Consider the following 27,970-nt stretch of genomic DNA (forward strand, 5'->3'; position numbering starts at 1 on the left):
GATTACAAGAGCTTTTTATTTACATAATATGAGTGTTTCTTTTTCACTTTCTAATAAAATAAAGTTTTAAATCGGTTTGAACTATGAGAAACTTCTTGCTTTGCCATGTCAATTAGCTGGGTGCACCTATGATTGAGGAGACCTGTAGGATGTCCTCCGACATGGTTTTGGAACTTGTCACCTGTTTTTTTAACAGTTCTTGTGAAGCCTGACAGGTGACACTTTTTATTTTATTTTACTTCAGCATCTTTTGTTGCTCACCTACTAGCCAATAAAAGTCACATGCTGGATAAATACCCAATGAGCATAAAATTTATAGAAATTTGAAAAGTGAAAATATAGTGCCACCTTCCTGATTTGCAGTGTCTATTTTTATGTTTGTCTGGAGTTCTGCTTTAATTACTAAAGAATATGGATCAAATACCTATACATACACATTCCAGCATCAAAATCTAGACACCTACCTCAGCCTCATCAAATGTCAGGAGCAGATCTGAGGTACCGGAGAGGATTCCACGAGATCCATCAATAAGGTAATCACGAGCTGGCACAGAATATGGATCTGCATGCAGCATTTGAGCAGCCTGGACAAGCTTGGCACAAGCATTTTCTACTCTGGGGCAAAAAAGAGACAAGTGAATTTCCAAAAAAAATAAATAAACAAACACATAAACAACAAGTGAACATTACTATTTTTACTATTAAAAGAAGCAATTTAGATCACTTTCAAAAAACATCCAAAAAACGAATTGTTCTACACTAAGCGTACAAACATTACTGTTATACAACACATGTACGATATTAAAAAAAAAGTCAAACTACCTTTTTACCTTGAGCCATCAAAGTATGTTGTAAAGTAAGAGTCAAGAGAAGGTAAGGTTTTATAATAATAAAATATAGTAATATATGTACCTCTGCAGAAACCTAATTACATTTTAAAATGATCCCCAACTTTGGTAACTTATCAAATATGGATTTGAAGAATATGACCCAAATTTTATCAAGGCTGTGTGTGGTACCGGCTAGAAGAAAACTGAGCCTTCTATGATATCCACAGCTTAGAGCTTCAACATGGTATCTTTCTCATGAGAAAAGAGGGGGAAAAAAAAAAAAAAACACAACTTTCAAGATTAACACATAAAACAAAAAGCACAAAAAAGTGTGTTAAAATCAAATGCAGTCGCTGGTAAGCCAATATGCTGTCAGTGCCAATTCACACCAGAAATCACAGAAACGCTGTGCGATTCCTTATGCATTACCCTGCAGTGCAAATTTCAGCCCTTTCATTTGATTGGGCTAAAATGACACAGAAAGCAGTCATTGCACCACTTTTGAAGAAATGTGTCATACCAAAATTGCATTGTACTGCGGTACCAAGCGATCTGGTCCTCGCAAAACACACTGCATTTCTGATCTGCCTTTGGGGTGCCGTTAACGTTATTGGCACCTGCAGAGATGGCAAAAACAGTGCATTTTAAACACGGTGTGGAAAACACGCCCAGGCTGTGCCTTTCCTATGCCAAGTTCTATTGTGAATTGGCAGTTAAGAATGGGCCCCTATGTGTGTTTAGCCACTTGCTGTCCGCCTGCAATATACTACAAGCAAGCGGCGGCTGTAGCCAAAGCAGCATACCCAAACATCGCTGCCTATTTCCATGTTTACGGCACGCATGTGCACTCCCCGTCCAGCCGTCGCTGTGATCATACCCAGTGGGAGCCTGTCACTAAATCACGACCAATAATTCATGGCCAGAACCTGCTGATCGGCTGTGTCCAATCACAGCCCAGAGCTCTGTACCAACAGCAAATACAAAGCTCTGTACCGATGGATCGATCTCTCAGTTCTCATCAGGGATGAGAAACAGATTAGTGAAAAGCAGCAGACATTACACACATTGGTACACTTTTAACCACTTGATCGCCCTAGATGTTAACCTCTTCCCAGCCAGTGACATTAGCACAGTGACAGTCTATAGCATTATCACTGTATTAATGTCAGCAGCAGTTAGTCCCCCCAGCATAAGTATCAGATTGACTGCCTTGGTATCGCAGCCCTGTTATAAGCAGCTGATCGCCATCATGAGTAGAATATACATTTTTTTTCTCTTGTTATTTTTTGCTACAAAAACGTATCAAAATGTTCCAACCTCCCCCCCATTTATAAACAAATCGCAAAAAAAAAAAAAAAAAAAAAAAAAGTGGTGATCAAAAGAAAGCTTTGTGGGGAAATTATGTAGATTTCGCTTGGATACACCATTGCATCACCAGTTAAAAAAACTCAGTGCCAAAAAGCAAAAAAATGGACTGGTCATGAAGGGGGGTAAAATCTACATGAGCTCAAGTGGTTAAGAATGACATTTCGGTAGAGTCACGAAAACAAAACAAAAAAAACACAACTTGTCAGATGAGCACAAGCCAGCACATAGGCAGTCTTCAGAGCTTTAAGCAGTAGGCAGCCTGACCTCTACCAAAGAGTTCTTAGTGTACTACTTGGCACTCTAACAACTCCTCGTCACTGCCAGACTGTCAGGATTGCTTGGAATTAGATAGGCTTTCCGATCTTTAGTCATTACTATATGCGAGTGAAAATCGTTTAATATTAAAATCATTCTGTACAGCAGGGTCAGAAACCTGTAGATCACTGATATACCAGTAGATCGCGGGCATGCGATTGGTAGATCGCAGTCTGGGCTTTACTGACCTGCCATTCCAAAGCATCAGAGTGCAATGCAGAGGGACTACTTGTAAAGTTGGAGCTGTAGAAGGGAGCAATAGCCATATAGGCCGATGCCTCCTCTGTGTGGCTCCTGTCCCAAGCGGAGTCATACCAACTGTATTACACTAACTAGCGGTCTCCGGAATGGTGCCAGCAGCAGGAAAGATGGGATCTTCAGGTCAGCAAAAAGCAATACACTGGCCATAATAGTATAGGGCTGCTTTCCGACTGATGCACCGCGGTTTAACCACAAAGCAAGTGTAGTGCAGTGCACCTGCAGCTTTCCTGCTAAAACTTCTGTTATATCCTGCTGTTTTACCACCCCTCAACTTTAGTATGAACAAGCCCTAAGGGTACTGCTGCTGAATGCAACTAAGAGCTCATTCACAAGTGCAGCAGGCACTACTGCTCCTCTGAAAAGTGATCTGAGTGTGTGGGTTGACAGGTGGTAAGGAGGCGATATGTTGCTTCTTCACCACCTGATATGACCATTAATGCCATGCACGCAATTGCAACACGGTAGTACGGCAATTCGAGGTTTAAATCAGACGTGAGAAGGCAACACTGTCGGCGATCTTGGACTTCTCCCATGTTGTTCAGGTAGATCTCCACCTCTTTATTTATTAGAATTCTTAAAAGTACAAAATGGTACAAAACACAGTCAGTTACCCGTAGGCCTCCATGCGCCAAGAACAACAATACAGCAACAACCAAAAAAAAAAAAAAACACACACAGGCAGCGGAACAGATCAAAATTTAAAATGGTTAGCAGATCAAAGAACTATAAAAACCTATGCAATTCCATAGGCTTGACTGAAAAGCTCAGTTTTTAGAAGCTTCCTGAACTTAAAAAGGTTGCCTACCCCTGCTGTACAGTATGTCAACGTTTGTTGTGTATTTTCTGACACTGGGCAGCTTCTGCAATCTGCAGCTGGATGGGAAAGGTTGGTAAATTGGGCTGGATACACCACTAGCCCGATAAGGGACTGATTTACAGTTGGTTCTTGGTTTTAGCCCTTGCTTTTTTATTTACACATTTTAATTTCCAACGTGTATTTTCACTTTTGCAGTCAAATTTGAGTAACGCCCCATTTGTATCCCATTCACACAGCATATCTAAAAAAAATAAAAAAACTCTTACCTTTCTGGTTGTTTCTGTGCAGCAGGTTTATATAAAAGAGCTCTCTATAGGCAGCTTGTATTTGTTGAGAATAGCTTGCTATGTGAAATTATGTGCAGGACAGTTCAATACAATGTACCACCCAAACCTTGAGATCTTTAAAGCCTAGTACACACTAGTAGTTTTTTTTATACGTTTAACCTAGCAGGGCTGAACGAAAAAAAAACTGACAGCTCAGGGAGCCGCTGTATTAACTATGCAATGTTAGTACAGCAATCTCCTCTGCTGTGCTATTGTGTTCTGACAGGGGGGCGCCCCACGTCCACAATTGGCTGAGAGCGCTGATCAGAAGCCGATCGGTAGACATTTTTCGGTTATGCCCCATTGATTTTGTTGGACTGGCTGCAGTACACACAGGTTGAATTTCGACAGGTTTCTACTAAACAGGCCAATGCCTCCCGACATGTGGTCCATGTGGATTAGGCTTTAGGCCCAGCAGGAAATGGCTCAGATTCAAACCGTTAATGGACAGGCTGAATGTACCAACTTGATCTATCAACTTGTGTATAACCAGCTTACCCGATTCTCTTATGGCTGCTATAGCTGCTAGCGATAATCGCGGTCTTCTCCTTGTGCAACGGCTTCCCCCGCTGCAGCAGACAATGGCTGAGCAGGAGGGATTCCCCCTGTCAGCACTGTGTTTATTCATGGCGGAATTATGCAAATAAGTTTGCACCGTGATTGGCTGCCTAACTGATAACAAGATCTAAGAGCAAAGGACAGACAGGGCTCATTACGGTAAAACATAACTCACAACCTCACCGATATAGCCTAGAAGGGGAAACCCAATTACAATCTTAAAGCAAGTAAAAGATGAAACTATTTTTGTTTGTTATGCTATGTTAATGGGAACATATAATAGTAGAAGTAGGTGTTATCCAAATATGGCTGCAAAAGTGGAAACAAGTGTGACAGTAAAACCAGTCCTTTACCCAACATTACATATAGGCAATACCAGTAATGGGCAATAGAAAATATAATAAAGGTTCACAAAAAGCTCTATGCCCATATCATAGAGGCCACAGACAGGGCACTCACTTGATGAAGGCAGGCGGCATATCTCTCTTCATCATCTGATCATCAGTCGTCTGAACAGTTTCTTTCCCAACCTGAAAGAAAACAAAAAAATTGGCAATGTTTAATAAAGTCCCTTTATTGGTTAATAGGGCAAGTAAGAGGTAATCACAACTGCTGGCTTGGAGTCTAGATCGGCTTTGTGATGAGAGCTCCCAGGTACATCAAGAGACAATAAAACAATATCTGGTGGAAAACGGTGTCAATACTCTACTTTTGTTTAATACGAGCGCTCCCGTCTCATAACTTGCTTTTGAGCATGTGCGTTTTTTTCACATCGTTAAAGCCTACACGACCATTTTTTACGACGTGAAAAACGAAGCGAACATTTAGAGCACATTCTTAATTTTTAATGGCCATTTTTAACGTCGCGAAAAATGCTCTGGAGCCCACAAACGATCGTTTTTAATGACATAAAAAAAAGTAATTTTTCACATTGTGAAAAATGGGTGTGTGTATGTGGCATTAGGCTTCATGTATATGGGACATTGTTCAACCTCTCCTGAACGATTTAACTTGACAGCTAGAAAACGGCATATAAAAACATGCCGCGTTCTAGCCTAGTTTGCGTCTAGAAGCGTTTAAAATGAAAATCGTCTGTAAACAAAATGCTGATAAAATGCGAGTTGCTGCCTTTAGCGATTGAAATGCCTCTAAACACTACTTCTGAATGCATTTTTTTTTTGTACATATACTGATAAGGCTGGGTTCACACTACGGTTTTCCCGTCCGTCAGCCGCATACGATTTCAGTATTGAAAACGTATGGGCCCGGACGGGAAAACGTATAGATAGAGAATGCATTGCAAATCGTATGCACTCGGATGCATCCGGGTGCGTACGATTTGCTGGCAAAACGTTTTTAAAACGTACGCAAAACCGTGTTCAACCACGGTTTTGCGGCCGTTTTTAAAACAGTATGGCAAACGCATACGTTTTCCTTTAACATTAACGTCAATGGAAAACGCACATATGTGCGGTTCCATACGTTTCCGTCCGTTTCAGCCGCATACGGTTTTTCATATAAATCGTATGCGGCTGACGGATGGGAAAACCGTAGTGTGAACCCAGCCTAAGATAGATAACGGAGAAGAATTCAGGAGCAGTTGAAAAAAATGCCCAACTGCTCCTAAACTTCCGTTTACCAGCAGCCAGTGTACATGAGGCCCAAGACTACATATATTTACCAGACTGACTATTTTTGGCCTCCAAAACAACATGTTCAATATAGAAGTTTCAACACAAAAACGGAAGAGCATCAGATAAGAGCAAAATATTTTACAGCCAAATTGCTAGGGGAAAAAAAAAATATGTTACTTTAGATTGGTTCTCTGTAAATCTGTATAGGACTATAGCCAGAGGGCTAGTGGGGGGTACTAAAACCTACAGCCTGCTTTGATCTTTAGGGCTCTACTGCTGCAACTTGCCATCTCCTACCAAGCAGTGGCACATTCTCCCACCTCACCCATTGATAAAACTTCAAGACAAAAGATTTTTTAGCATCCCACCGGATGTAGTATACACAGCTTTAGGAGATAACCAAGCTGGAAGAATCTAAAGTAAAAAAACATGTGCGTTATCACCTAAAATTTAGGTTTTAAAAATGTACACAGCTGAAGATACAACCAGCCACCCCAACAGCCATGTTAGCAGGCTAATCTACCAGTCTGCAATATTCATTGCCAGTCATTGTCCGCATCTACTAAAAGAAAGCTAGTATGGTATACATGGCACACACGGTATATCTGTGATACCAGCCCATGCATCCCTAAAAATGATACAGTATCTTACATTTTTGTAAAAAATATTTAGTAAAAATCCTATTTATACAAAAATGTGAGGGTGTACTCACTTTTGGCAGATACTGTAGCAGCTTATTCAGCACATATTCCAAGTCAAAACTAGATTGTTTAATAAGCAAATTTTAAAATTACATTTTATCATGCATGTTCTTCCATATAATTATCGTAATGAGCCACCAGAGGGAGATATTTACTGCTGAAATCACTCAGTCTGAGCAACCGTTTTGCCATCAGCCACATAATGGACTTTAATGGTTTCAGAGGGTCGGCAGGCAAACAGACTAAATGCTGGCCATACACGGGTCGAATTTCGAAAATAACTTTCTTTCGATAATCTTATCCAAGAATTTTCGTTGGTATTTCGCACCATTAGTGGGCTGCAGCAACAGCCGATTTTTGGGCGGCCATCGAATTTTAATAATCCAACATGTTGGATATCATATTTTTTGTAAAAACAAACGATTTTTTAATCAATGATGGGAGAATCGTGCGAGAAACGTAAATCAAAAAAGAAATGCGCATGTGCAAAAAAAGAAAATTCCCGGAAAGAAAAGAAGGTTTCCAGACACGAGAACAGAACAGAAAGTATTTGCATTATATTCATTTTTTTTAACCTAAAACGTGATGGCTTGGCAGTAAAAGGATGTAATTGGATGCACATCCTTGTATATTCGCCTGCTTGTAGACCCAACACGGGCTCACCAAGATCTGTTCCCCCTGCAGACTTGGATGAAGGTTGTTCATGTGAAAGGTCCCAGACTCCGACCTATAACAGCAATTTACACAGAAAACAGTGACTAATAAGTCTTTAATTTCCACTTCAGGTCTGGAAAGTTTTACCCCCTTCCTGACCAGGCCGTTTTTTTGCGATATGGCACTGCGCTGCTTTACCTAACAAGTGCACGGTCATGCGATGCAGTACCCAAATAAAATAGAGCTTTTTTGGTGGCATCTGATCACCTTTGGGGTTTTTTTTTGCGCTATAAACAAAAAATCAATTGAGGCAAATTTGTATTCTGCTACATATTTTTGTTTAAAAAAAGAAGAAAAAAAAAGCAGCGTATATTGGTTGGTTTGCGCAAAAGTTACTATGGGGTAGATTTATGGACTTTTTAATTTCTTTATTGTTTTTACTAGTAATGGCAGCAATCAACGATTTTTAGCAGGACTGCAACATTGCGGGGGACAAATCTGACAGTGACACATTTTGGGGACCAGCGACACCAATAGAGTGATCGGTGCTAGAAAAAAATGCACTGTCGCTATATAAATGACACTGGCAGGGAAGGGGTTAACATCAGGGGCAATCAAAGTGTTAAGCGTGATCCTAGGGAATGCTTTCTAACTGTGTGGGGGATGGACTGACTGGTTAGCAGGAACACAAGATCTCTCACATCATGTCTGACAGAACGATGATCTGCCTTGTTAACATAGGCAGACCGCCATTCTGTCTCTCCTATGAACGATTACAGGTGGCCATTGCGGACGCCAGACCCACCGATTGCCTCCCGCTGTGTCCAATCAGCGTGGCTCTGGCAGCACGTGCATGCGCCCCCCAGAGCTGACACCAGGAATCACATGCAGGTACAAGACTTAGCCCTTAAGGGCCGACCCTGCATCAGTAAATGTATGTGTATGTCTCACACACACGCGGCTCGACACGGGCGTGAGTTACCCGGCATAATAGCCAATGTACACAGCACAAGTGAAAGTAAATATATAAAGATTTATTACAATTGTTATACATCAATGAGCAACAGTAAAACTTGAAAGTTGCAGGGCCAATGGATGCACATATACAATAAACAAAATGTACATACATATAAAACAGAAGTATGTAGACATAATACAGACATCAATAATATCCAGCATGTACAGGCATAAAACAAGCATCGATAAAGCCCTACTAGTTTCGCGAGACCCTGCTCGCTTCTTCAGGGGCGGATGCATGAATGTTGTATCCATGGGCTGAAATGAATTGCCAAACACTGGATATCAGGATAGCGGCCGTGTAGTGCATCCAGCTCGGGAGCTGAGGAGACGGAGCAAACAAAGGCCACAACAGGGGAACATTCGGAGGATCAGCATGGTCTGGATGGAGGTATTTCTGACTGCAGTCTCTACTAAGCCCCTTGTGATCATGTCTAGAAAGTATCTCCGTTTGTTCTTAAAGATGCGACTGCTCTATCCAACCATCAAGTTATGAAACAAAGTTCCAGCCGTGCTGAACGTCCAAGATATGCCCACAAGGGCCCGAAGGCTCTGCCCCCAGCGTCATGTACGGGCGGTGACGCATAGGCGTCAGTAAGACGTCCACCGCTTTCACATTGTGAAAGATAATGTTACGCCAAGTAAATTGATACCCAACATGTTACGCTTTAAAATTGTGTCCGCTCGTAGAATGGCGACAAACTTTTACCCTTTAAAATCTCCACAGGCGACGTTTAAAAAAATTCTACCGGTTGCATGTTTTGAGTTACAGAGAAGGTCCAGGGCTAGAATTATTGCTCTCGCTCTACCAATCACGGCGATACCTCACATGTACGGTTTGAACACCGCTTTCATGCGTTTGCTTCTACACGCGAGCTCCGCGGGACGGTATGTAATATGAGAGATTATATATATATATATACACACATATATATATATATATATATATATATATATATATATATATATATATATATATATATATATATATATATATATATATATATATATATATATATATATATATATATATATATATATATATATACATATACACACACACACACACACACACACACACACACACACACTAGAGTGATGACAGACTCTGCTATAATCATTACCATGATACTGAGTCTAGACAGAGCCACCAAATAACTGACTTAATCACCAGCAATTCCAGTATGAAAGAGGATCTGACTCGCAAGATTCACGCCTACCAGACTTCATCCAACCGCTAAGTTCTTCTAGATCTCTGAGAACACTTATAAATAAACTCAACAGCCAAATAAAAGGAATTTTAAAAAGGTTATTTACTTGCTAAGAAATTGTAACTTTGACACAGCAGCTCTTTATGACACCATAAGGAGTTCATGGCTGGTCAGCCCTCTGCCCATAAAAGGAAGGAAACAGAAATGTCATCTGGAGAATGAGTTCCTTTCATGAGATGAGCTGGTAAACCCATTACCCACAATTTCCAGCTGTGTAAGGTTCATGTACAATAGCGGGGAGGGGGAATAAAAAGGAAATGAGAGCATATTTAAATTTCCATCTTAATTCTTACATGTTTGCCAGATCTCTATTCACAAAATTGTAGATCCTCCTTTCTAAGGCTATCCATATTTACTTCAGTCACCTTCTCCTTGATAATTGCAGGTAAAATCTGCCATGCTGGTTGTACCAAAGTTGATCAATTGACTTGGTACATTCAAATAAAGTGTAGGAAAAAGGGCGCAACCTAACCAATGTGCTATGAATAATAAACCTTAATATAAAATAAACCAATCAACTAAAGACCATGAAAAAAAAAAAAAAAAAAAAAACGTGAATGTTCAACAAGTGACTCTGGGCATCAAATGACATAAAAATAAAATGTGTCCATTGGTAACAATGTGAATAAAGAAAGTCAATAAACAAAAAATGAATAAAGCAATCCAGTCCACTTCTGTAACTCCAACACCATTGTGTCTATGAACTATTGTGCTTCAATGTATCAAAAGCACAGGGCTCAACCCAAAGTGAGATATTCAATGGCGTGCACCAGAAAACTTCAGCCACACAGTGACCATCAAGCATGTATGTATGTATGTATGTATGTATGTATGTATGTATGTATGCATGCGAGTGAAACTATCCATCCAATCAATCGATATGCTAGACTTGATCCATTCAAACTCCTGTCTCCTTTCCCAGTTTAAAAGCAGAGTTCCACCCTAAAAAAACGAACTTTTTATGAACAGCTTGCCTTTAAATGTAAAAAATAAAAATAAAATTTGTACTCACTTCTACATGGCTGTTACTAGGCGGATTTCGTAATCTGCCTAGTTTCTAGTCCAAGATGGTATAACTTCCTGTCCCAAGACCCCATTGCCTCTTGAGAAATTACGACACTCGATTCCCAGGAGTCTCAAAATCCCAGCATGCACCTCTCTTGGAAAATCCAGGAAGAAACGTGAACTGGGCTTCATAAAGCCCACAGCTATGATGAAAACAGCCACAAGCTCTCCGAGATGATACGAGGTAAGTTTTTGCAACCGTTAATGTACAGATCGTGCTTTATTACTATGTTTTAATGAATCTTCTTAATAATGTAATCGAGATTGCAAAAAAAAAAAAAAAAAAAATGTATGCCCGGAACCCCGCTTTAAGGCTCTACCAAGACGGCTCCACCATTGAGCTACAGAGGCAGATGATCGTGTAAATTAAACAAAATGTTAAAACCAATTGTGTATTGCACTCACATGCAGTGATTAATGGGCATCAAGTTATATGCAGCTCTAGACCCAATGTGTCCAATCCTTTTTCTCTGTAACAAGCAGCGTGCGTTTTCACCCGGAATAGTAGAACGCAAAAGCTCCTTCGTATATGCGTCTCAAGCCTCTCTAAAGCATTTCGCGCGCGTCGTCGGGTCACAACTTTGTACATTCAGCCGGCCCAGACACGGTTCGAATCTTGACCTGTTCCTGCTGCTAAACCAGCCGAGATTCGAACCATGTATAGCCTGCCTAAGAGCATGAGGCCAAATCTGTATGAAAACTGGAGTACAACCAGAAACGGAGCAAGCATGCTACTAGCAAACACACCAAGGCATGGTTTAAAAATAAGGAATGGAGGATTATGGACTGGCCTAATCAAAGCCCTGATCGGAATCCAACTGAAATGTTGTGGGGGAATTTGAAACTGGAAATTCATGCAAGAAACCCACAACCATCTTGCACCTGAAGGGATTTTGCATGGAGGGGAGCTCAAATGTCAGATTGCTAAACATTTGTGAATGACACTAATGGGAGCAATACCAGCTTCTGTAGACAATTGTATACTTGCAGTACTTTTTGCATAGTATGTTACCCCAAAACTTCATATTCCCGATATGTGGTTGCTGTACCATGTACTTGTATGAGAAAATATCCTTTTCTCCTTATATTGCTTTCTTTATGTGAAATCCCTGGTGTTCCTCCTAGTCCCTCTACTTTCCCATTAAAATCTGACCACACCAAGCATGAGAGCACACTACAGTCAGTTCTCTAGCCAAGCTGGGAACTCCGCCTGCTCTCCTCCAATGATCAAACTTGTCCCAAAAGGCCCTGCTGCACAGCCATTCACTGGGAAGCTCAGTGTACTGCTGCTTCTCCTCCCCCAGCTCTTATGCAAATGAGTACAGAGGGAATGTGATCACAAAATATATATATATATATATATATATATATATATATATATATATATATATATATATATATATATATATATATATATATATATATATATATATATATATATATATATATATATATATATATATTTATCCCTTAACTACCCCCATTTGTGAGGGTCGGGGTTTTTGTTTAAAGTCCCATGCAAATCAATGGGAAATGTATGTTCCCACATAACTTCTGTACGCCTGGAGATATTTCAATAATACCTGGTACACATATTACTTATATGCCAAATAAAAATATATGACAGTTAAATTAACCCTTACCTACACCCTTATATAAAAGATGGGTATATTTATATTACTATGATTTTCCTCCCCAAAAGGTTAAGATAGGAAGACCGGGCAACGCCGGGTATTCAGCCAATATATATATATATATATTTTTTTATCATACACACACACACACACACACACACACACACAGTTTGCCTTTCATTTCAATTTTAAACTAAATGGGCTGTTTTACAAGGTGATCATTTACAATCACTTTAATTACATGTACTCATATTTATATATTTGAGCAAATTACTGAAAAAGGAATATATGTATGCTAAGCATATCACCTTTATCTGCAAGTACTGTTTTAATGGAAGTTCTAATGTTTGCCTATTCAAAATACAAATGAAAAAGTCCTGCAAGCCTTTACAAGAATCTGGAGGTGAAGATCCAATTCTGGGTTCTGATCAAGTATTTGGTTGTTTGCCTTTTTTAATCTGTGTTATTTATTCTATGTTGCATTTTAATTCTATGGATGTTTTATTTGTAGTGTAGTCATAATTGTGTTTATTTATTTGGTGCTAATGGCCGTTACTGGTAAATTTTGTTGTGTTTTTGTATATTGTTCAGTTATTGTTGTGATCTTGTGCTGCCTTTGTTAGTGTGTCTGTGTCAAAATAAATAATTTCCCAATTCCCTTTGGGAATAATACAGTTTGCTGTATTCTGTCCCTCCCATCAAGTGCCCCCAGAGCAAGCAGCTTGCAATGCCAAGCCACACTGCTCTTATTGTGCGTTCATAAACAGAGCCACAACCTGGCGTCGCCCCCTCTCTTTCCTCAATGGCTGTGATTGAACAATGGCTCCTGCTGCCTTCTCAGCCAATAAGGAGGGAGAGTTCTCAAAAAGACAATGCTCTTGTGCACATCACTGGATCAAGAGGGAGCTCAGGTAAGTATTAAGAGGGGGGTACTGCTGCTGCACACAGGCGATTATAATGCATGAAGCTAAAAAACCTTCAGCCTTTAAAACCACTTTAGGAGTGGAGTTCACACAGCCAGCCGACATTTGGATTGGTGTGACAAATGCTGGGACATGGCTATTACCATATCATGCGCTGTGTTTAGATAATTCTGTGAATTTGTCACAAATATTTTAACCACGCTGTGACTCGAAACTTCCTTTCTAAAAACTCAATAAAACGTAATTCTTTAAAAAGAAAAAGTCAACCAATTTCCATGGGGTGTACTTAGGCTGTAGGCACAGAAAAGCCTAGGCACCCTTACATGGCAAGTGTACTGCTATGGTCAGGATAAATTCAAGACAAAGATGTACATTTTCAGGGTAGGAGAGTACAACAACATTTCTAGATGTTCCCTAAACATAGCAAATCTCCATTGTTTGAGTTCAGGTCCACTTTAACACTCTATTCCTCTAGGAAACGCAGCAACATCATTGGCATCAATTTTACCATTCCTGACCTTTGGGCTCTCTCAGGCTTTTGTTGGTTTCATCTGCTCCATTTTTGTATTCATTTAGAAATTGCTGACAGTACAATGTTGGGTGAACACCAATTCCCCAGAATATGTTTACCTTGAGGAAAGAAACTGGAGCGCTCAAAAGGAAACCCCTAGGGGTGCAACAGATCAAAAAAAATCACGGATCGGATCGATCCTCGGATCAGGAGTCACGGATCGGATCATTTTCGGGTCAGCAAAAAAAAAAGACAAATCTTGCTACACCCACCAGAGTTTTAGATTTCACATTTATTTTCAACACAAAAACGGAGCTTATGTGCTTAAATACAGTGTTTGGAAATCTGACGGACTGTTTTAATGTTAAATTTTAAAAGCCGCAGCAAACTTGCTGACCTTACATGGTTGCTAATGTGACAGAACACCTCTAAATTTCACTTTTAATTTAACATTTAAACAGTCTGTCGGATTTACAAATACTGTATTTAAGCAAATAAGCTCCGTTTTGTGTTGAAATAACTGCATCCCGCAATACTTATACTTGCAGCCAAGTGAAAGTCGCAGCCCCATGTAGGAAAGTGGTGTCCCCAGTTACCCTCCTGTGACCTGAACTGTCCCAATGTTCAAGTCAATGTCAATGTCCAAGTGTCATTGATCGGGGCAGTGTTGTGCGTCTAGTGAAAATTCCCCCTACATACAGATCCCCCCGATCGCCTCCTCTCTCTTCTCTGGCAGCAAAAGGACGTCGGGTGCGGCGGCGGGAGCGGCTCCTAGTGTGGATCCCTTAAGGTGCAGCATAGAGCACATGGCTGGGCTGTGCCCGCAAACTTCCGTGGAGCAGCCTGAATCGCCCGCGCCGGTTGAACCACGATGGCCGCCGCTTTCGGAAGCTAGGCCGAAGCCGCGGCCTTTCCTATGGACCGAGAGGCCCGCGGATCGCCGTGTCTCCCGAACAGAAAGGTGCTGATCCGTACGGATCACAGATCAATGATGATCCGTTGCAGCCCTAGAAACCCTAGAACCCCTAGACTTGGTAGGATCTGAATCAAAGTATTAAAAAGGAGAAGTATGACCAAAGCTTGTTTTCAGCAGACAGCGGGTTGAAGTCGGCTGACGTCACAGAGCAGGTACAGGTTGGAAGAGTGTGACAATCAAGTCGGGATCTGCTGCAATCAAGTGCTGGTCTACAACCCTAGACCAGCACCGCTGCCAAGAGCCTGAGCCAGCCGCTCCTGCCCCCTCCACAGCCCATTTTCAGTAATTTGCTCCAGTAGCATGGAGCTGTGAGAACTGAGCGATCAGTGGTCTTTGATCACTCGGTTCTCAGTCTTAGAGCCGGTGGGGGACCGGTGCTGCATCCAGCAAGGCAAGTATGATTTTAGAAAAAAAACTAAATAAAAACAAAATTTCTCTTTTAACCACATCAGCACTGTACACTTGCATGGAAACAGAAATAGGAACTGAAGTCAAAAGAAAACTGTTTGGAAATCCATTTCTGGAGAATAATGAGTAACACCGTGGTTTAAAAATTCAAGAGCGGTAAGATTTTAAAATTTGTGCTAAAATTGGGAAATCAGATCTCGGTCAGTTCCTAAAGCTTTTTTTTGTTCAGCCACAACGTTATGAGTCATGCATGGCCAGCTTTACCGTGTCTTTACTGATGAGGTTTGCCTCTATTACTACAGAGGTGACCACCATCACCAGGAAACTTTCACAATTCCATACATTGATATATTAAAGTGTACTTCAAGCTAAAATCTTTAGGGTAGAACTATCGGCAAATTTTTTTTTCCATTTTGGATAGAGCAAGGAAGGGTTATAACCCCTGTCTGATTTTTAATTTTTTTCTTCGCCATCTGTGTCCCATTTCAGAGATTTCCCTTCACTTCCTGTCCCATAGCCAAACAGGAAGTGGATCCCTGCAAATCTAAGAGTTTTTTGAAACAGGACAAATAGAGAGGAAAAATCTCCATAACATGGGTGCAGACAGCAATAAAAACTGACAGGTGATTTAATCCATCTCCACTCTATCCAAACAAAACACACACACACACACACACACACACACACACACACATTTAGCCTTTAGTTATACTTTAAATGTTGTATTAAATGGCAAAGAATTAGACATTTTTTTGCCTTTACGGTTATCCGGGGAAATCAGAAATTTCGATTGACGTTTGTTAAGCCTGGTGGTGTCAGCAGGGCCATCCGTCCCCTGGCACAGAAAAGCGTAGGAAAATTACGACCACGCCTGTAAAAGCCTTTTGTTAATATGTCAATAGTCTGAGTAAAGTACATTTTAAATACTACACAAATCATCACCGAGTTCATAATTTATTAGTTGGGCCAATGTGAGGATTAGAAGGATCTAAATGTTACCACAACATAATATGAAAATAGTACTTGTACAATATTAGATTTGATGCTTCAAAGCCGTGGAGACACATCTGCAGGTATCTCCACATAGGAGAGAGAATTTATAGGTGCCTGCTTTGCAGTGATATCATCGGATTAGTACTTTTTTTTGCTCCTTATAGGTATATTGTAAATGTAGGTGCAACAACCTCTTCAGATATATAATTTAACAATGTTTTTTCCACTTTTGAAGTCGCCAAAATTGGAATAATACTAGAGCTGCAAGATTCGGGCTAAAATGAGAATCACAATTTTTTTGCTTAGAAGATAGATCCGATTCTCTCGGCGTAAACATCCTTCACATTAAAACAAAAAAAAATTGGGCTAACTTTACAGTTTATTTTTTATTATTATTATTCATTAAAGTGTATTTTTTCCCCAAAAATTGCATTTGAAAGACCGCTGGGCAAATACAGCGACATAAAATATTGCAGCAATTGCCATTTTATTCCCTAGGGTCTCTTAAAATATATATATATATATATATATATATATATATATATATATATATATATATATATATATATATATATATATATATATATATTTATATATATTATGTTTGGGGGTTCCACGTAATTTTCTAGCAAAAAATATTGAGTTCAACTTAAGAAAAAAAGTGTCAGAAAAAGATTTAGACTTTAAGTGGTTAAACTTCCTGCATTTACACACAGAAGTTGGATCTAAGAAGGAAGTTGGTTACAACGTTTCATGTTGTTACAAACTTGGCAGACTGCACAGATTTTTTCTTTACACACACACACACAGAAGTTTATCCCTTTGATCTAAGAAGGAAGCATTAGTTACATTAGTTTCCTGTTAAAAACTAGGCAGACTGCCCATATTTTCTTTTGAAAGCCAAGTCTCTCTACTTGTTATATGAAAGAATTGGCAAACTCTGCATTGGAGATGTCAGGGGGGTTGAATCGAAATCACGATTTTTTAACGAATTGTGCAGCTCTAAATAATACCCACTATATTTGTGACACGTTCGCATTTACATAGCATAGCTCAAAAAACATTTAGCCCAGGTTCACAGTACTGCGATCACAGACATTGCATGTGCTGCGGTGCCGATCACATGCGATGTCTATGAGATGCGAGTTTAGCCATACAGTTGTATGACTGAACTCGAATTAGATCCGCAGGAAAAAAAGTCCAGGGACTTCCCCCCCCCCCCCCCCCGCACTGAATACGGATCGCATGCAATACGATTCCTGTGCGAGTTCGCCGTTTGCACAGAGATCTGTGAACTGATCTGGGGGTGTCATTAACAATGTAATGACACCCGTAGCGGTTCGCAGAAGGCAGTGTGAAATGCCTGCGGGAGAGATGCGATGCAGGAACCAGCGCTGTAATCACCCTGGTTTCCCGCATCGGTGTGAACCTAGGCTTATAACTCCAGCATTGAAAAATCAAAATCCTACTTATTTCTCTTGGTTTATGAGGGGGCTGGGGACATAATCAAAGGATAAGTTCACCTGTAGCAGCATGTTACATCCATATTTAGGGCGGAACATGCTCTTATCCACCCGCCTCCCGCTCTGATCTTCTCCCCGCCATCACCATTTGAAAACAGCATGGACCTGCGGGGCTTCACCCAAGTCATTCATCAATTCACAGCTTTCTGTCAATTAAAAGACAAGTACCATCAGCCATTGCGCCTGAAGGCGTGTAGCTCGCAATGAACCACATTGATTCTTTCTGCAATTCAGAAACTGTCTGCATCGGAGGTACAGGCAGACAGTGTACTGAGAGTCTGCAGGATCCAGGCATTGCATCTGCACAATGCTTTTTTTTTTTTTTTTTTTTAAGCACAATGCTTTTAAGGATGCAATTCAAAAAATAAATTAAAAAAGGATTATTTTTTTCTGCAAAAGAATGTGCATTATTTTTTCTTTACAAAAGGTGAACTTATCCTTTAACCGTGTCTTACTGTGCTAGCAGATCTCGTTATCGATCTAAACTGGATTTGGACACCGTCTGTCCTAACAAGGGTTAAAGGTTGAGAAGCTTGTCTTCATTGCATGTTACCGAGAGGAACTAGGCCTGTCCTAAGCCTTCCTAATGGGACATACTCACCCAGAGCCCTGGTTCACACTGGGCTGCGGGAGTGAAGCCGTGCGAGTTCAGCTGAACTCCCACCGCTTCACTCCCGATTTCGGACGCGATTTAAGAGACATCTGTGCAGGTTTCTGCACAGATGTCTATGTAAATTAACCCCGAAATCACAAAAAGTAGTACAGTAACTACTTTTTGAAAACGGTGCAGCGCCGCAGATGCGGCGTCGCACTGATTAGGACGGTGTCATTTCCGATAATTGCCGGCAAATGCCGCCGATTTGAGATGCGATTTCACATGTGAAATCGCATCTCAAATCAAAGCAAATTGTACCCAGTGTGAACCTGGGCTAACACTGCCAAAGCACCTTCTCCTATAAAAATATCTAAAGGCTAAGAAACTTTTATTTTTCTACTTTTAGGCATGCTGTGTGAATGGAAACAAACATGGGGTTTGGTCAAATTTTACTTTAAAGCAGGGGTCTCAAAACTACGGCCGTATGCGGCCCTTGGGGCACTATTCCATCCAACTCCAATTGGGCATTATTCTTGTTCCTGACACCAATGGGGAACGATTCCTCCAACTGACATCATCAATTCTTTCCATGGACACCAACGATGGGCCTCTAGTCCTCCCACTGTTACCAAAGATATGGTATTTACTCCCACTGGAAACCTGGACATTTTCTACTCCCAATGGCCCTAGTCTGGCCCCCCTAAAGTCTGAAGGACCATAAAGTGGCCCTCAGTTTGGAGACCCCTGCTTTAAAAGGTAAAAAAAAAAAAAAAAATGGAAGCGGATCCTCTGTCTTTCCCTCCAACAAATTTGTATTTATTTTAGGGCTGTGCAAATTAACTTTTAATTAATCGATTAATCTTTAATTTTTTGGATCGATCAAAATCTTTTTGATCGATAAAATTCTTTTGATTGGTACTCACCTCTCCACCGTCTTCTGGGCCTTCAGGGAGTTCCGTCGGAGATCCGGTGATGTCACGGACACCGGCGGGGCTTGCCGTGTCCATCTGAAGGGCTCTTTTGCTGTGCCTTCATATCTGCATGCTGGCGGGACCTTACTATCTGCCACACACAAGGGCTGTTACACTTCCATCCATCACTTCCCTCTATCAACCTGAGATTCTACAACCATCCACTGGGAGTTGTGATAGTTCCCTTCACGGGACATCTACATGCCGACGGACTGATGTTAACCTCTCCTCATCTGGGTTCAGCAGTGGTATCATTGTACACATTTTTATACCAGTATCATACTTAGCTACATGTTTTTATGACTGCTTTTGGTACCATTTGGTATTACGCGCACCATTTTTACGGGTTAATGTAGCTACATCGATTTTATCTCCAGTGCAATATTTGGTTACCTAATGAAGACTATAAAAGTTTTAATGCTATTCCCATAGAGTGCTGCCTTTGTGTGTTTTTTTGTATCCTGCTATCCATTTTTCCAGTGGTTGGAAGCTGCACTGGGAATCAGCCTGCAAGGAGATCAGATAAAAGTAGTTGGATCTGTATGTGCGTTATAATTAATCGAAATTAGTCGATTAATCGATTAAAAAAAACAAAACGATTAATCGAACAGAAAAATTTTGATCAGTAACAGCCCTAATTTATTTTAACCCCCGCTTACCAGGGGTAGCATTTTGCACAAATCAGATACTAACCCACCCCTTGCTCAGTCCTGCGCTGCCAAGTTCTCTAGGATCAGCCAGCCTACCTATGACGCGCCACTTGACACCCCCCTCAGTTTACTAAATGGAGGGACAATGCCTCCTGGAATATGTGACATGCATACCACAGGAGGCAAAGGCCACCCGAAAGGGTAAAGAGACGCTTTAAGGCTATGTAATATAACCGGTTAATGCCTCTTGGCAAAATCTGTAAAAAAAAAAAAAAAACGAAAGTTAACGCTGCGCGAAAAATATTAAAAACTAGTAAGTGAATAAAAGCTGCCAGCACCAAAAGTCTCAAATACAAAAAAACTCAATACAGTGTGGTTAAATATAGATGCAGCGCTAATAATGTTGAGCATACTCAAATAATGTAAATAAATAAAACCAAATCTTAAATGTAATCGTGAAAAAACTCCAAGAATGAAAACTAAAGCAGAATACCAAAATAAAAGTCACAAAGTGAAGATCCGTGAATCAGATAAAGAAACAATCTGAAGTAAAATGAATTACTAGAAGACCCAATATAGTGTGGATCCGTCAAACAAACAAGTCTGTGTAAAGTGCAGGAAAAAACTTGCAAAATAATTTGTGAGAAGAAATCCTTTATCCTTTAGTGCTTCACACCCAAGTGAGTAATAAATCTCCTTACCGACTGGAATGACCACCGTAAGGTAGTCTCACCAAACAGAAGGAATCCCAAAAACCTGTACAGATGTGTGGAGTTGAAGCTAAGCCTGTGACACTCGGAAACAAGAAATGCCCCCATGGTGTAGTACTCGATAAAGGGAATTCAATGAACTAAAAGAATTGCACTTACAAGATTTCAAGTCTTCATAAGCGGTGTAACAATGCAGGATAAATATGGAGCTCCATCTTTGACCTGCATTGTTACACCGCTTATGAATGCCTTGGCAAGTCTAAGAAAAAGAAACCGAATCCCAGGGCACCATTACCAAAGGTAATACCAAAAGGTACCAAATTGAAGTCCGAGGAGGAAAAATATGATCCATACAAAAGTATGATACTAGCAGGCAGTAACATAGTAAAGTACCCAACTTGCAGCTGGAGGCCTTCGGTATACTTTATTACAGGTACTTAAATAGCGCAGTTTACGCAGTGCTTTACATTTATTTTGCACCATCACACCAGTCGCCGTCTTTAAAGCGGGAGTTCACCCGAAAAACCATTTTTAACATTAGATTGAGGCTCATTTTGTGAAGGGGAATCGGGTGTTTTTTTTTTTAAATCGAAGAAGTACTTACCGTTTTAGAGATAGATCTTCTCCGCCGCTTCCGGGTATGGGCTGCGGGACTGGGCATTCCTATTTGATTGACAGGCTTCCGACGGTCACATACATCGCGTCACAAGTAGCCGAACATCGGTGCGGCTCTATACGCGTCTAAATCGTGACGCGCTGTATGTGACCGTCGGGAAGCCTGTCAATCAAATAGGAACGCCCAGTCCCGCAGCCCATACCCGGAAGCGGCGGAGAAGATCTCTCTCTAAAACGGTAAGTACTGCTTCGATTTAAAAAAAAAAACACCCGATTCCCCTTCACAAAATGAGCCTCAATCTAATGTTAAAAATTGAGTTTTTGGGTGAACCTCCACTTTAAGGAGCTTACAATCCAAGGTCCCCAACTTTCATTCATACAACTGCCATCACTCAGCTTCTGGTTTTGTACTCCAATGCACGGTCACAGAAATTTCTGTAGAAGCAGAGGATGACAAGTTTGAAATTGATGAAATATAAAACGCCAACAATGAAAGCTCTGGAGTTGTGCTCTGGAAGCATACTGATATCGGTTGTTCCCACATATCTCAAAAACTGTGGGAAATCGAGCCAAGTGGGTGGCATAGATAGAAAGCCACTGTCAGCTCCACATTCTCCTGTCACTCCACCAGGATGTGCTAAATTAGAATGACCTTTACTCTACAGTTTCGCAGCCATTATCCTGTCATCACACAGACAACTCTGTGCAAACTGAAGAGAGAGAGACCCTGCGCTGACCCAATAGCTGCCCACAGGTGGTACGAGACCACCCAACTGCCTTCCAGAACAAAGCCAGGCACAATCTATGGGCAGGAAATGCACAGATCATGTGGTCTATTTTAGAAGCGGATCGTGAAAAAAAAACCAAAAAAAAAAAAACGAACAAATGCCACACAAATACGATAAAAATGTAGCCCCCCATTTACAATGGAGAACAGATACTACAGTGTTTTCTCCACACTGTGCCTGCATTTATGGTCCATGCATAAAATTCAGACCATGATACAGACCAGAATGCTGCAGAGACCACCCCATGATTGGTGGAAGAGACAGTCATGTCTTCCAGAAGTTAGGCGACAATGGCTCTCCTGCCAGCTCACCCATACTATAATTGCAACGAAGCTTCAATTGCTTCAGAGTCCCTAAACAAGCAAAGAGCTGTGCTTTATAAATGTACGAGGGGTTCGATGGTCACCAGTGGTGTATTTAGGTTTTGTGCTGCCCTAGGCCTGATTAATTTTGCGCAACCCCCTAATTTAAATATGATCCACCCCTTCCTGTCAAGGTCCCACCCCTCCCTGTTTAAGACCTGCCCTGAATTTTTCCAGTGGGGACACTAGTTCTGAGGGCCTTGGGGGGGGGGTCCCCTTAATCTGCAGAGATTTCCTCTCACTTTCTGTTTGGCTATGGGGCAGGAAATGAACGAAATGGCAAAAATATATTTCTACTTTAACCACTTAAGACCCGGACCAAAATGCAGGTAAAAGACCAGGCCCCTTTTTGCATTCGGCACTGCGTCGCTTTAACGGACAATTGCGCGGTCGTGCGACGTGGCTCCCAAACAAAATTGGCGTCCTTTTTTTCCCACAAATAGAGCCTTTCTTTTGGTGGTATTTGATTACCTCTACGGTTTTTATTTTTTGCGCTATAAACAAAACAAGAGCGACAATTTTGAAAAAAAATGCAATATTTTTTACTTTTTGCTATAATAAATATCCCCCAAAAACATAAAAAAATATTTTTTTCCTCCGTTTAGGCCGATACGTATTCTTCTACCTATTTTTGGTAAAAAAATAAAAAAAAAATAAAAAAAATCGCAATAAGCTAAACGCTTATTGCGATTTTTTTTTTGGTTTGCGCAAAATTTATAGCAAAATAGGGGATAGTTTTATTGCATTTTTTTTTTACTACTAATGGCGGCGATCAGCGATTTTCTGCATGACTGCGACATTATGGTGGACACGTCGGACAATTTTGACACATTTTTGGGACCATTGTCATTTTCACAGCCAAAAAATGCATTTAAAATGCATTGTTTACTATGAAAATGACATTTGCAGTTTGGGAGTTAACCACAAGGGGGCGCTGAAGGGGTTAAGTGTGACCTCATGTGTGTTTACAACTGTAGGGGGGGTGTGACAGCGCCACAGTGAAGAACGGGGAAGCCCTGTTTACACACGGCTCTCCCCGTTCTTCAGCTCCGGGGACCGATCGCGGGACTCTCGCGGCAATCGGGTCCGCGAGTCCGGCGGCCGTGGTCATGGAGCTTCGGACCAGGTCGCGGGAGCGCGCCACGGGCCCGCGACCCACCGCTGGGCTTTATACAATCACGTACAGGTACATGATTGTGTCCAGCGGTGCCATTCTGCCGACGTATATCCGCGTTAGGTGGTCTTTAAGTGGTTAAGCACAAATGTCTTCTAAATTTATGGAGTACTAAGGATATAACCATGCCAGTGGTGCAGCAGAAAACATGTAGCACAGCGATGAAGGTATGTGGTCCAGGCAGTGAGCACAGGAAGGATGGGGGCAGGAAAAAAAAAAAAACACACATCAGTTTTTCTCATCAGCACTCAACAGCAATAAACTTAAAGCGGGGGTTCACCCAAAAATAAAAAAATGTTAACATTACATTCAGCCGAGTTGTCCTAATGACAATCGGCTGTTTCCCCCCCCCCCCCCCCGTACATACCGTATTTCACCGCCTCTTCCGGGTATGTCTTCTCCGGGATTGGGCGTTCCTATCTGATTGACATGCTTCCGACCGCCGCATACTACGTGTCACGAGTTGCCGAAAGAAGCCGAACGTCGGTGTGGCTCTATACGGCGCCTGCGCACCGACGATTGGCTTCTTTCGGCAACTCGTGACGCGTAGTATGCAACGGTCGGAAGCCTGTCAATCAGATAGGAACGCCCAGTCCCGCAGAAGACCCGGAAGCGGCGGTGAAAATAAGGTATGTACGGGGGGAAAAAAACAGCCGATTGTCATTAGGACAACTCGGCTGAATGTAATGTTAAAAAATAACGGAGATAGCACATTCGTCACGCTGTAACAGACTGAAAAACACGAAGACTGAAAAGCGCGAATCGTCTCTCAAACTTTTACTAACACAAAATCAGCGAAAAGCTGCCCAAAGGGTGGCACCATCCGAATGGAACTTCCCCTTTATAGTGCCGTTGTACGTGTTGTACGTCACCACGCTTTGCTCAAACATTTTTTTTTTTCCACGATCGTGTGTATGCAAGGCATGCTTGACAAGAATCAAGTCGAAAAAAACAGTTTTTTCTAGAACATTAAAAATGGTCTTGTGTACGCGGCATGAGAAAGGACTTATGCAACGTATCAACTTTTGTTTTGTTTTACATGCTCTGTATTACTATTCTTAGATTTTATGTTCTTCGTAAATAAACAAGACCTCTGCTTCCTTGAGCATTGTTTATTTTAGTAGCAAATATTTTTGTTTTATCATCACCAAATATTGTCAGAGCTTTTTATAGACTAGCCAATTACAGAAACGGGCAAGATAATACTTGTTTACATTTTAAATAAGGGAAATCAATAAACCACCCCCCCCCCCTATTTCACATTGCCACCCAGTCCCTGGCCTCAAGGAGCTTACAGTCTAATGTGCCTAACTCACATTTATACATATTACGGACAATTTAGACAGGAGTCATTTAACCTACAAGCATGAGTGTGGGAAGAAACGGGAGTACCCAGAGGAAACCCACACGTTTAGGGAGTACACGCAAACTCCATGCAGGTAGTGCAGTGGTTGGGATTCGAATGGATGACTCCAGTGCGGCTAGGAAGTGCTCATTCATAGCTCAATCTTCAGACTGAGGAAACAAGAAGAAGCAGCATGTCATGGTTTAACCATCACGATCATGAAGTGAATCACAGGTATGGCTGAACAGAACACAACTTGGCAGGTAAAATGGCTCTCAAGTTTAGAGGTTTGGTCCAACAATAGGCTTAATAAAGACAATAAGCCTGATACACACGGGCCAAATATCGCCTGGTATAGGCCGGTACAACAGAAACATTTGACCCTTGTGTTCAGCAGCCTGGCCAGCTTCTGTCAATTGGATGCCGGCTTTCCAGCATGCCCAATGGACATCCAATGAGCGTTGGTAGGCAATGGCTGTGAGTGCTGACCGGTGCATTCCTGTGGGGGACGCAGTCCCCTTCAGAACACAACAGCTTGGTGGGGAGACCGCAGTACTAACATCACATCATAGTACAGCAGATGCTCCTGTTTACAAAACCCGCTGGGTTGAAAACAAACTTAAAGTGTGTACCAGGCTAAAGAGCGTAGTGAGCCCTGCCCAAGTTCTTGTCTGCTGGCATTACAGGAACAAGGTAAAGAAGAAAGTAGCCGGATGACATGCTCTACAGGAAGCGAGGGAGGTGTGAAGTAAATCTCAGCCATGCAAATCCTATAAGAACCTTGATCTCATGACAGTTTTTTATTGCTATTGGAATTATAAAAAGTCAATTACTGACATTCAATCAATACACATTTCATCTAAGAATACAAACATCCAGAATCCATAAAGTAAATGATAAATATTACAGAGAAAAAAAAATGGTCTTGTCCATCAAAAAATGTTTTATTGGATTGGAGAGAAGATGTAGACGTTGTATTTGGAGCTGTGCCCAGCTGTATTTACTAACTGATCTGGCCGAATGCCAGGGTGCTATCCACAGATAACCAACTGTAACAAAGTATTGCTTTACACGTGCCACACCCTTCACACACAGATCTCCACACTACACGCCTGAAGCAATTACGATTGCATTCTTCAGGACAATTATTGGGCTTCATTGATGCCAACCCCACGTAGCTACATTAATGTGTAAAAAAAAAAAAAAAATCACTGCAGTTTAGATGTGGATGACGCTTTTTTGTCCAGACCGAGTACATTTTCTTAAGGTTCGAAAAAACACACGTTGCGTTTGACAGATATAATGTCCCTGGAACTTTATGTGCACTAACCTGAATTAGACTGATCAACCTACACAGCCATCTTCTGAACTACAGGACACCTTCCTATGTATCGAAAAAAAGGGGAGAGGAAGGGTTTTGCAGTCAACATTAAAGTGCATGTAAACCTTACATACAACTCAGTGAAGTGAACAGCCTCAGGTGATAGAGATGAAAACAATCTCCCTATACAAGTTTTACTTTTATATCTGCAGCATACTCTCTACACCCTTCAAAAAGGGCAGATTGTGTTAAAAATCTTTCTTTATCTGTAAGAAGCACAGAGGAGGGGGTGGAGGGGATGCAGTAACAGTGTGTGAAAGCTGATTGGAGGAAAGGAACACCCCCCCTTCCCCCCTCCGTTGCACAGCAGATACACAGCTGGGTGAATAGACAGGATCCACGACACAAATTTATCTCATGTGTTGGAAAACTTCTCAGAAGTAATACATGCCGATAACAGAGGAAGGAAGCACCAGAAAGAAATGACACTTAAAAGTAGAAGTCAAGCCTGAGCTTTTTAGGCTGGACTTCTCCTCCGGGTCACATGAGTTCAATTCAGTCGATCAGTCGAGGCAGTGCGTCATCCCGACTTCCCAAGTCTGGATCCACCAGCTGCCTTGATTGATGGCAGTTTCAGCAAGCCGCCGAGATGGCCGCTCCCCACCCCTCCACAGCTAATCACTCCAATGAGCATGGAGAATCAGAGCAGGAGCGATGCCGACTGACAGTCACCATCACTCTGCTTGGGAAGGAGTGAGAACTGAGCAATCTGCGATGTTCGGTGGCTCGGTTCTCAGCGCAGAGACGGAAGAGGACAGCTGCAGCATCAGTCTGATGCACCATCCACCCAAGTACGATTAGCAAAAAAATAAAAAATACTTCTCTGTTAAGCGCCTTTCACACTTGTGCTACTTGTTCTTTCCACTCTTCTTTCCAATAATATACCTGGATACAGCACTTTGAACAGCCATCTTCTTTAGCAATGACCTTTTGTGACTTGCCCTCCTTGTGAAGGGTGTCAACGACTGTTTTTTGGAAAACTGTCAACTCAGTCTTCCCCTATGATTGTGTAACCTACTGTACCAGACAGAGACCATTTGGCTAAGGAAACATTTACAGGCGTTTTGAGTTAATTAGCCGATTAGCGTGCGACACCATAAGTACAATATTGATCTTTTTCACAATATAAAAAATTTCGGAGATACGGAATATCGGGTTTTCAGTCACTAGCTGCAAACCATAATCAAAATTAAAAGAAACAAATGCTTGAAAATATATTGTGTGTAATGCATCTATATAATATAGGAATTAAACTTTTTGAATTGAATTACTGAAATAAATTAACTTTTTGATGATATTCAAATTATATAAGATGCAACTATGTGCTTTGCTCAGATTCAATGACCAAGTTTTAAAACCACTTTAGAAGAGACAGCCTTTGGTGACAATGATGTTCCTCCATAGATACAGTACAGCAAATGAGCGTTGCTACCCTAGTACACTGTAAGTGGCAAGAATCACCAGGTTTACCAGTTCTGCCTCTTTGTAATGTCCCCTCTCCTTTTCTCTCCCTCACATTTGTTTGAACAAGCAGTGCGTTTTAGTTGCGTCACACGCACTACAAATCCCAAATCCCAGTCACTAGTCTATCTCC

General features: G+C 41.3%; 1 protein-coding gene across 4 annotated transcripts in view; it reads right to left on the bottom strand.

Moving 5' to 3' along the window:
* Positions 1-27,970, bottom strand: part of VCL (vinculin) — a 103,171-nt gene that overhangs the window by 56,841 nt on the left and 18,360 nt on the right. For all 4 annotated transcript variants that reach the window (XM_040320667.1, XM_040320666.1, XM_040320669.1 and 1 more), the window contains exons 2-3: positions 4,935-5,005; positions 465-615 (exon numbers count right to left, since the gene is read on the bottom strand). In XM_040320667.1, the coding sequence (XP_040176601.1) occupies positions 465-615; positions 4,935-5,005 (222 nt within the window). The remainder of the gene's footprint in view (positions 1-464; positions 616-4,934; positions 5,006-27,970) is intronic.

The sequence above is a fragment of the Rana temporaria genome, chromosome 8, assembly GCF_905171775.1.
Source record: "Rana temporaria chromosome 8, aRanTem1.1, whole genome shotgun sequence".
NCBI classification, from domain to species: domain Eukaryota; kingdom Metazoa; phylum Chordata; class Amphibia; order Anura; family Ranidae; genus Rana; species Rana temporaria.